Raw genomic sequence first — 11,308 nt, forward strand, 5'->3', positions numbered from 1 at the left:
GGCCAAAGGGAATGGCAGAGGCTGAGAGGCAAAGAGTCATAGAGTTAAATAGAGTTATAGAGTTAAAAAACTCAAGCATAATGACAAGCCACATTTTCTTCCTCAATATATCATCATTACCCTAAATAAGCTCTCTTTTTGCCTCTCTTCATTTTTCACGGGGAAGCAACGTTAAAAAAAAAGCACCTCTTGGTTTTAAGTTCTTGTAGACCAACCTAGTCAGCTGAAAAGAGCAAGAAATAGTGCCGTTGTCACCATATGAAGCTGAGGTTGCAGAATGGAAAAGGGGAGTTATCTTTAGGGTTTTGGTTATAACATATGGGAGCCCAAATTCTGGGTACCTCTTGGTTTATAGTTAACATCACTTTGTTATATGTAGTAATGTATTGCATAAGCTGCGTCATCAGCCACCCAAATTTGATTGATTAGACCTCAAGTCTCGTTTTGAGCCCACTGGGACCAAACAAAAACTTTGAAACGTCACTTTATTTTGGGCCTCTCAGCATCCAACCCCTCAGATGATAATGCTGAGCACTTCAGTATGTAGCTCAACTGGCCAGGCGGTGTATCAGCTGGTGATCAGTGTGGAAGTAATGGAGTAGTCTGCTCCAAAATCAAAGTTTGTCAGAAGCTTTCGCATTACCCCAAAAGTGATCTAATGTTGCGCTGCTGTATATTTTATACTGTGTACTTTATACTGTATATTTTAGGCCATCTGTTCTTACACTATTTTACACTTGTAAGTGCTGATTATGTTCACCAAACTCCATCCTTCCTTTACAGGAAGAAGTCCTTCCTCTTCTCAGCCCTCTATGCTGCCTGCATTCTAGGCGGCCGCCATGTAATGAAACAGAGGGAGAAATTTAATCTGAGGAAACCGCTGGTGTTATGGTCCCTCACCCTCGCCGTGTTCAGGTAAGAGGGCAGACATTTACAACACTGGTCCAGTCAATGCACATACTGTAAGCATCTTGTGGCCTTAGGTTCCTCTTAAAGAAACAGTCAGGATAGTTTGGAATAAAGAAGTCATGCTGACACTTTTCAGAATTACACACTCAAACAACAATGCTGCACAAACATTGCTGTGGCAGGAGAGACTGGAGAGAGACTTTATACCAGAGTCCTGGGGCTTCACTTACACCATTCTCTCGCTCTCGCTCTCGCTCTCTCTCTCTTTCCTTCTCTTTCTCTTTCTTTCTTGTCCAGTATATTTGGTGCTGTTCGCACTGGAAGCTACATGACATACATTCTGATGACTAAAGGGCTCAAGCAGTCAGTGTGTGATCAGAGCTTCTACAACGGGCCTGTCAGCAAGTTTTGGGCCTACGCCTTTGTGCTCAGTAAAGCACCAGAATTGGGTAAGTTGACTGTTATTATTTCTACTACTACTACTGCTGATGCTACTACTACTACTACTACTGCTGCTGCTACTACTACTATTACTACTGCTGCTGCTACTACTACTATTACTACTACTACTATTACTACTGCTACTACTGCTGCTGCTACTACTACTATTACTAATGCTGCTGCTGCTACTACTATTACTACTACTACTACTGCTGCTGCTACTACTGCTATTACTACTACTACTACTATTACTAATGCTGCTGCTGCTACTACTATTACTACTACTACTGCTGCTGCTACTACTATTACTACTACTACTACTGCTGCTGCTACTACTGCTGCTGCTACTACTACTATTACTAATGCTGCTGCTGCTACTACTATTACTACTACTACTGCTGCTGCTGCTACTACTACTACTGCAACTACTACTATTAACACTGCTACTACTACTACTACTAACACAGCTACTAGTACTACTATTACTAATGCTGCTGCTACTACTATTACTACTACTACTGTTGCTGCTGCTACTACTACTACTGCAACTACTACTATTAACACTGCTACTTCTACTACTACTACTACTAACACAGCTACTACTGCTACTACTGCTGCTGCTACTGCTGCTGCTGCTGCTGCTACTACTACTGCTTCTACTGCTGCTACTACTACTACTGCTGCTACTACTACTACGACTACTGCTGCCACTACTTCTACTACTACTAACACTGCTACTATTACTACAACTACTAACACAGCTACTACTGCTACTACTGCTGCTACTACTGCTACTACTACTATTATTACTACTACTACTGCTGCTACTACTACTACTATTATTACTACTACTACTACTACTACTGCTACTACTACTACTATTACGACTATTATTACTACTACTACTGCTGCTACTACTACTATCCTTATCTATAATATATCAATATGTTTTACATGTGCTTTTTTCTGTCCATAGTGTCCATTGTGGTTAGAAAGGTTTATGAGACTGTGGCATTGGCCATATAGTATGTTGAGATAATACCCATGAAATATCTTTGCTCCCGTTGGCTGAAAGGATCGGCACACGGATCTTTAGGCATGAATCTGTCTTTTCTGTCCTCCAATGACCTCAGAGACATGCGTGTCATCTCACCCCAACCGGTCCTAGTTTTAGTGACCTTTCCCTCGTACCCAGAGTCTGGCCTTTTTGTGTCTGGGAATCCATTTTCTGCCTGTTTGGCCCTTTTGTTATTGCCCAGTCCTGCCGTCACTGGGGCTCCACACCCTGTCAGTTCTGAGTACGATGCCCAGAGCAGGAGCCCCCTCTCAGGGGCACAGGGAGGGGGATAGAAGCCCCTACCCCTTGCCTGGCTCTGGCTCTCTGGTTGGGGGGTGGAGTACAGACCTGCTGGCCCAGACACTGATCACTGTCACAGAGACATATGGGAGAGAGAGAGTTAGAGAGAGTTAGAGAGAGAGAGAGAGAGAGAGAGAGAGAGAGAGAGAGATTTTAGAGAGAGATAGAGAGAGAGTGAGTTAGAGAGAAAGACTGAGAGAGAGAATGACGCTGTACAAACACACTCTCACACAATTCTCTGGTGGTGTTCCACTGTCGAGCAGTGGATTCACCAATTAGTCAGGTATGGTATGATAAGAGGTAAGGTCACATTGAATGCATTGCATTTATATGTTAGGTGGTTTTCCTGTATAACCTGTAGCTGAGATGTCAGATGTAAGTGTACTCTGTGGGCCCCATTTCACAGAGCAAAGCTGAAAAATGTTCCCAAAGCTTTTAAACAGATACACCCTGGAGACTGCTCTGCTTCAAAACAGATACACCCTGGAGACTGCTCTGCTTTAAAACAGATACACCCTGGAGACTGCTCTGCTTTAAAACAGATACACCCTGGAGACTGCTCTGCTTTAAAACAGATACACCCTGGAGACTGCTCTGCTTTAAAACAGATACACCCTGGAGACTGCTCTGCTTTAAAACAGATACACCCTGGAGACTGCTCTGCTTTTAAACAGATACACCCTGGAGACTGCTCTGCTCACACATATTGTTATTGTATGTTGACACCTACAGCATAACAATGCTGAGAACCCACAGTGCATTTATCTGTGATTAAATTTGATTAAACATGAGCACTGAAAATATTATTTGGGTCCTTGCTTTGTCTTATCGCTCCTAAATGTTGCCATCATGATCTTTTAACATTGATTTACCAAGAACATGAGGGTATTAGAAGATGACGCTTAAATAGCACTTAATGCTAGAAATAAGTGTTACCTGAAATTGATGACTTGCTATGTAAAGGTGTGCGCTTTGGTTCCTTTCCATTTGTAACTGACATTCTCTCTCTCTCTTGCTCTCTCTCTCCACACCCACCATGCAGGTGACACCCTGTTCATCGTGCTGCGGAAGCAGAAGCTCATCTTCCTCCACTGGTACCATCACATCACTGTTCTGCTCTACTCCTGGTACTCCTACAAGGACATGGTGGCTGGCGGCGGCTGGTTCATGACCATGAACTACCTCGTCCACTCCGTCATGTACTCTTACTACGCCCTGAGGGCGGCCGGCTTCAAGGTCTCAAGGAAATTTGCCATGTTCATCACACTCACGCAGATCACCCAGATGCTGGTTGGCTGCGTGGTGAACTACCTGGTGTACTCGTGGATGCAGCAGGGTCAGGAGTGCCCGTCTCACGTGCAGAACATTGTGTGGTCCTCGCTTATGTACCTCAGCTACTTTGTGCTCTTCTGCCAGTTCTTCCACGAGGCCTACATTGACAAGACCAAGAAGGCCGCCGCAGCTAGAGCAGAAGCCGCTGCCGCAGCCACCAGGAAGGCCCAGTAGACGCGATTTGAGAGGGAAAGATAGAAGGGAGACTGATGGACACGAAACGCGAGGACCAAGGACTGAGGAGATGGGGAGAATTATCGGCAAATGGATGGATGAATGATTTGACGGATGGGTGGAGGAATGAAAGAGGGAGGTTGGGGAGGGGGGGTAGAACACGAGGAAACATAAGGTGGGACTGCTGTCTATTTGTGCTTGAGCATACTACTAACGCGCAGATGTAAAATCCTTCACTTTGACGGAGGTGCCATCTCAAGAGAGCTGCACTGAGGAAGGAAGCACTACCTACCAAGGCGATAAACAGTCAGTGTGTCCTTTATCTGATGTTTCTTTGGCTCCCACTTGATTCTCCATATTAATGGGACAGTTAATTTTTTACCTGATAAAGGAAGTACATCTACTTGAAAAGGTGTTACTTGATAAATAGGAAATCTATTGGTACTTATGAAGAATGCGGGGACCTAAATGTACGATTGAAACCATCTAGGTGTTTTTTGTCATTTCTTCATTGTCCTTTGCTTTTCTGTTTTTTGTTGAATCGTTTTAGACACTGGGAGTGTGTGAGAGGTAGACTTTTGTGTGACTTTTGTGTGCCGATGGAGCGAATGACACTGTAACTTCTGTACCCATCATTGCAACACAATATTTTCTCAGGTTTTAGGTTTCCCTCAATTTTTTCATATTATATGCATATCATCTTGATAAAGATCTTGATAAAGGTCAGATATGGGCTTAAACAATGCCAAAAGGCATCAAAGGGGAAGGTTGCTTAGTTACATACAAACATCTGATCTGAAGGCCCATTGGAGAAAAATGAATCTTGTGACCACACTGATTCAATGTGTGGCATGATGGGAAACGGAGTCTGACAGTGATCTGTTCACCTGCCAGTAATGACCTCACAAAGTCGCAGACCACATTTGAAAGCGAGACGCTATACATTTCCAAAGACTTTAATGAAAGAAACGGTAACGGAAAAATGCCTCAAGACCAGTGGACATTGAAGTGTATTGAATTTAAAACATATTTATGTTAAAAAAAAAACATGCAATTGTCAAAATTACAATGTTATAACTTTAAGTAACCTGTATCTTTTAATGGTGTCTGTCATGTTATTGTGCATTCACACTGTATCAATGTAAGTCATTGTCGCTAAAGAACCAAGAGTGCAAACAAGGAGCGTCATTATGCCTACAGTGTCATGTCTGCTTATTTTAATCTCAGCAACGACTGTCTTGGCATTGGCATCACATATACCATTTACTCCATATCAATTAGTCATTGTGGTTTAGTTGTATGTCAGTAAAAGTGAAGAGTACAAATCAAGGGGAAATCATGCCTCAGCCCTTAGCAGCTTGTATTTCATTGGAGTTTATTCACAGCATGCAGAGAAGGTGTGTGTGTGCATGCACATGTGTGTGAGAGCTGCATGTGTATGAGAGTGTGAGAAAGAGAGCTTTTGCACCTCATCTATTTTGCATAACATCTTAAAGGTCCATTGCAGCCGTTTTTATCCTCATATCAAATCATTTCTGGGTAACAATTAAGTACCTTACTGTGATTGTTTTCAATTTAAATGGTCAAAAATAAACAAAAATAGCTTCTTAGCAAAGAGCAATTTCTCAAACAATAATTTTGCTAGAACTGTCTGAAAACTAGCTGTTATTGGCAGAGAGGTTTATTAGTCTATTAACAAATTGCATTATCATAATTTTCTCAATTTCACAGTATTATTCCAAACTCAATGTGTGGCAATATATATAGAACACAGGAAAATCATGTTTTTGACTGCACTGGGCCTTTAACCAAGAGCTAAACTGGTTAAGTTGCATACCTGGAGCATGGTCTGACCAAAAAATTGCAGAGATTCCACCAGCTAGTTTAGGCTGAGAATCCAAAGCCACAACATCATAATAGATTATGGTTCTAGTGTTTGTTGGATACTGAAAACAGCTTCACACACAGAACATACCTTGAAACATGCATCATAGGTACAAAACAAAAGAGGTTGTTTAAAGTTTAGACGGAACTAAATGACCTAAGGTGAAGGAAACATTGTTAATCACATCGGGAAGTAACTGCATCTCTCACAAATGTCAATGGAAGTAATTGGAAACATGCATTATTCTATAACAAAATAAACATGTAATTATATACTAAGTGAGAACATTTCATTGCTCATTACAGCTGAAGAGAATGAAAACACTCGATGGCAACAAGCATATCTGTCTGCACTGGTGTCACAAGCAACAATCAGGTACTGTATAGGTGCCATTACACTGTAACCTTTGGCCATCACATGTATGAACCCTGCTATTGGTTTAATTATAGTCACATATGTATCCCAGTTAGGGGGAGTGATGAGCTCTACAGCAGAGTCTCACAACTCAATCGCTGGTTGAAAACTGTTTTCTGCCCCTCCCAAAATATAGAATTTGTAGATAATTGGCCCTCTTTCTGGGACTCACCCACAAACAGGACCAAGCCTGACCTGCTGAGGAGTGACGGACTCCATCCTAGCTGGAGGGGTGCTCTCATTTTATCTACCAACATAGACAGGGCTCTAACTCCTCTAGCTCCACAATGAAATAGGGTGCAGGCCAGGCAGCAGGCTGTTAGCCAGCCTGCCAGCATAGTGGCGTCTGCCACTAGCACAGTCAGTGTAGTCAGCTCAGCTATCACCATTGAGACCGTGTCTGTGCCTCGACCTAGGTTGGGCAAAACTAAACATGGTGGTGTTCGCCTTAGCAATCTCACTAGGATAAAGACCACCTCCATTCCTGTCATTATTGAAAGAGATCATGATACCTCACATCTCAAAATAGGGCTACTTAATGTTAGATCCCTTACTTCAAAGGCAATTATAGTCAATGAACTAATCACTGATCATAATCTTGATGTGATTGGCCTGACTGAAACATGGCTTAAGCCTGATGAATTTACTGTGTTAAATGAGGCCTCACCTCCTGGCTACACTAGTGACCATATCCCCCGTGCATCCTGCAAAGGCGGAGGTGTTGCTAACATTTACGATAGCAAATTTCAATTTACAAAAAAAAAAATGACGTTTTCGTCTTTTGAGCTTCTAGTCATGAAATCTATGCAGCCTACTCAATCACTTTTTATAGCTACTGTTTACAGGCCTCCTGGGCCATATACAGCGTTCCTCACTGAGTTCCCTGAATTCCTATCGGACCTTGTAGTCATAGCAGATAATATTCTAATCTTTGGTGACTTTAATATTCACATGGAAAAGTCCACAGACCCACTCCAAAAGGCTTTCGGAGCCATCATCGACTCAGTGGGTTTTGTCCAACATGTCTCTGGACCCACTCACTGTCACAGTCATACACTGGACCTAGTTTTGTCGCATGGAATAAATGTTGTGGATCTTAATGTTTTTCCTCATAATCCTGGACTATCGGACCACCATTTTATTACGTTTGCAATTGCAACAAATAATCTGCTCAGACCCCAACCAAGGATCATCAAAAGTCGTGCTATAAATTCACAGACAACACAAAGATTCCTTGATGTCCTTCCTGATTCCCTCTGTCTACCCAAGGACGCCAGAGGACAACAATCAGTTAACCACCTAACTGAGGAACTCAATTTAACCTTGCGCAATACCCTAGATGCAGTTGCACCCCTAAAAACTAAAAACATTTATCATAAGAAACTAGCTCCCTGGTATACAGAAAATACCCGAGCTCTGAAGCAAGCTTCCAGAAAATTGGAACGGAAATGGCGCCACACCAAACTGGAAGTCTTCCGACTAGCTTGGAAAGACAGTATTGTGCAGTACCGAAGAGCCCTTACTGCTGCTCGATCATCCTATTTTTCTAACTTAATTGAGGAAAATAAGAACAATCCGAAATTCCTTTTTGATACTGTCGCAAAGCTAACTAAAAAGCAGCATTCCCCAAGAGAGGATGACTTTCACTTTAGCAGTGATAAATTCATGAACTTCTTTGAGGAAAAGATTATGATTATTAGAAAGCAAATTACGGACTCCTCCTTAAATCTGCGTATTCCTTCAAAGCTCAGTTGTCCTGAGTCTGCACAACTCTGCCAGGACCTAGGATCAAGAGAGACACTCAAGTGTTTTAGGACTATATCTCTTGACACAATGATGAAAATAATCATGGCCTCTAATCCTTCAAGCTGCATACTGAACCCCATTCCAACTAAACTACTGAAAGAGCTGCTTCCTGTGCTTGAACCTCCTATGTTGAACATAATCAACGGCTCTCTATCCACTCAATGTATACCAAACTCACTAAAAGTGTCAGTAATAAAGCCTCTCTTGAAAAAGCCAAACCTTGACCCAGAAAATATTAAAAACTATCGGCCTATATCGAATCTTCCATTCCTCTCAAATATTTTAGAAAAGGCTTTGCGCAGCAACTCACTGCCTTCCTGAAGACAAACAATGTATACGAAATGCTTCAGTCTGGTTTTAGACCCCATCATAGCACTGAGACTGCACTTGTGATGGTGGTAAATGACCTTTTAATGGCATCAGACCGAGGCTCTGCATCTGTCCTCGTGCTCCTAGACCTTGGTGCTGCTTTTGATACCATCGATCACCACATTCTTTTGGAGAGATTGGAAACCCAAATATGTCTACATGGACAAGTTCTGGCCTGGTTTAGATCTTATCTGTCGGAAAGATATCAGTTTGTCTCTGTGAATGGTTTGTCCTCTGACAAATCAACTGTAAATTTCGGTGTTCCTCAAGGTTCCGTTTTAGGACCACTATTGTTTTCACTATATATTTTACCTCTTGGGGATGTTATTCGAAAACATAATGTTAACTTTCACTGATATGCGGATGACACACAGCTGTACATTTCAATGAAACATGGTGAAGCCCCAAAATTGCCCTTGCTAGAAGCATGTGTTTCAGACATAAGGAAGTGGATGGCTGCAAACGTTCTACTTTTAAACTCGGACAAAACAGAGATGCTTGTTCTAGGTCCCAAGAAACAAAGAGATCTTCTGTTGAATCTGACAATTAATCTTAATGGTTGTACAGTCGTCTCAAATAAAACTGTGAAGGACCTCGGCGTTACTCTGGACCCTGATCTCTCTTTTGAAGAACATATCAAGACCATTTCAAGGACAGCTTTTTTCCATCTACGTAACATTGCAAAAATCAGAAACTTTCTGTCCAAAAATGATGCAGAAAAATGAATCCATGCTTTTGTCACTTCTAGGTTAGACCACTGCAATGCTCTACTTTCCGGCTACCCGGATAAAGCACTAAATAAACTTCAGTTAGTGCTAAATACGGCTGCTAGAATCCTGACTAGAACCACATTTTTTTTATCATATTACTCCAGTGCTAGCCTCTCTACACTGGCTTCCTGTCAAAGCAAGGGCTGATTTCAAGGTTTTACTACTAACCTACAAAGCATTACATGGGCTTGCTCCTACCTATCTCTCTGATTTGGTCCTGCCGTACATACCTACACGTACGCTACGGTCACAAGACGCAGGCCTCCTAATTGTCCCTAGAATTTCTAAGCAAACAGCTGGAGGCAGGGATTTCTCCTATAGAGATCCATTTTTTATGGAACGGTCTGCCTACCCATGTCAGAGACGCAAACTCGGTCTCAACCTTTAAGTATCTACTGAAGACTCATCTCTTCAGTGGGTCATGTGATTGAGTGTAGTCTGGCCCAGGAGTGGGAAGGTGAACGGAATGGCTCTGGAGCAACGAACCGCCCTTGCTGTCTCTGCCTGGCCGGTTCCCCTCTTTCCACTGGGATTCTCTGCCTCTAACCCTATTACAGGGGCTGAGTCACTGGCTTACTGGGGCTCTCTCATGCCGTCCCTGGAGGGGGTGCGTCACCTGAGTGGGTTGATTCACTGATGTGGTCATCCTGTCTGGGTTGGCGCCCCCCCCCCCCCCCCCCTTGGGTTGTGCCGTGGCGGAGGTCTTTGTGGGCTATACTCAGCCTTGTCTCAGGATGGTAAGTTGGTGGTTGAAGATATCCCTCTAGTGGTGTGGGGGCTGTGCTTTGGCAAAGTGGGTGGGGTTATATCCTTCCTGTTCGGCCCTGTCCGGGGGTGTCCTCGGATGGGGCCACAGTGTCTCCTGACCCCTCCTGTCTCAGCATCCAGTATTTATGCTGCAGTAGTTTATGTGTCGGGGGGCTAGGGTCAGTTTGTTATATCTGGAGTACTTCTCCTGTCCTATTCGGTGTCCTGTGTGAATCTAAGTGTGCGTTCTCTAATTCTCTCCTTCTCTCTTTCTCTCTCTCGGAGGACCTGAGCCCTAGGACCATGCCCCAGGAATACCTGACATGATGACTCCTTGCTGTCCCCAGTCCACCTGACCGTGCTGCTGCTCCAGTTTCAACTGTTCTGCCTTATTATTATTCGACCATGCTGGTCATTTATGAACATTTGAACATCTTGGCTATGTTCTGTTATAATCTCCACCCGGCACAGCCAGAAGAGGACTGGCCACCCCACATAGCCTGGTTCCTCTCTAGGTTTCTTCCTAGGTTTTGGCCTTTCTAGGGAGTTTTTCCTAGCCACCGTGCTTCTACACCTGCATTGCTTGCTGTTTGGGGTTTTAGGCTGGGTTTCTGTACAGCGCTTTGAGATATCAGCTGATGTACGAAGGGCTATATAAATACATTTGATTTGATTTGATTTGATATGTATCAACCCTGCTATTGGTTCAATTATAGTCACATGTGTATCAACCCTGCTATTGGTTCAATTATAGTCACATGTGAATCAACCTGCAATTATGGTCAGTAGCTGTAGGTGGGTCATAAGCAGTCATACCATACATGTGGAATTAGGCTGCTATCATCATAGAGATTAAGATAAGCAAATTCATGTCAGATAAGCTCAATATCCTTTCTATTCCGCCATATCTCTGGTGTTATCATAAACACTGCATTTTAGAGAGTTGGTCAATGTTGAGATAAGGGTATTGTGTGTGTGTGTGTGTGTGTGTGTGTGTGTGTGTGTGTGTGTGTGTGTGTGTGTGTGTGTGTGTGTGTCGTTGTGTGTACAGGTGTGCATTTCTGGCACTCCTACAGTATCATACAGTGCAGCCTTTTCATATAT

General features: G+C 43.0%; 1 protein-coding gene across 1 annotated transcript in view; it reads left to right on the forward strand.

Moving 5' to 3' along the window:
* Positions 1–6,376, forward strand: part of elovl6 (ELOVL fatty acid elongase 6) — a 28,631-nt gene extending 22,255 nt beyond the window's left edge. The window contains exons 2-4 of the mRNA XM_036943047.2: positions 784–915; positions 1,207–1,358; positions 3,750–6,376. Coding sequence (XP_036798942.1) covers positions 784–915; positions 1,207–1,358; positions 3,750–4,213 — 748 coding nt within the window. The 3' untranslated portion in view covers positions 4,214–6,376. The remainder of the gene's footprint in view (positions 1–783; positions 916–1,206; positions 1,359–3,749) is intronic.
* The last annotated feature ends 4,932 nt before the right edge of the window (positions 6,377–11,308 follow it).

The sequence above is a fragment of the Oncorhynchus mykiss genome, chromosome 14 (assembly GCF_057628025.1).
Source record: "Oncorhynchus mykiss isolate SJ-2025 chromosome 14, ASM5762802v1, whole genome shotgun sequence".
Classification (NCBI taxonomy): domain Eukaryota; kingdom Metazoa; phylum Chordata; class Actinopteri; order Salmoniformes; family Salmonidae; genus Oncorhynchus; species Oncorhynchus mykiss.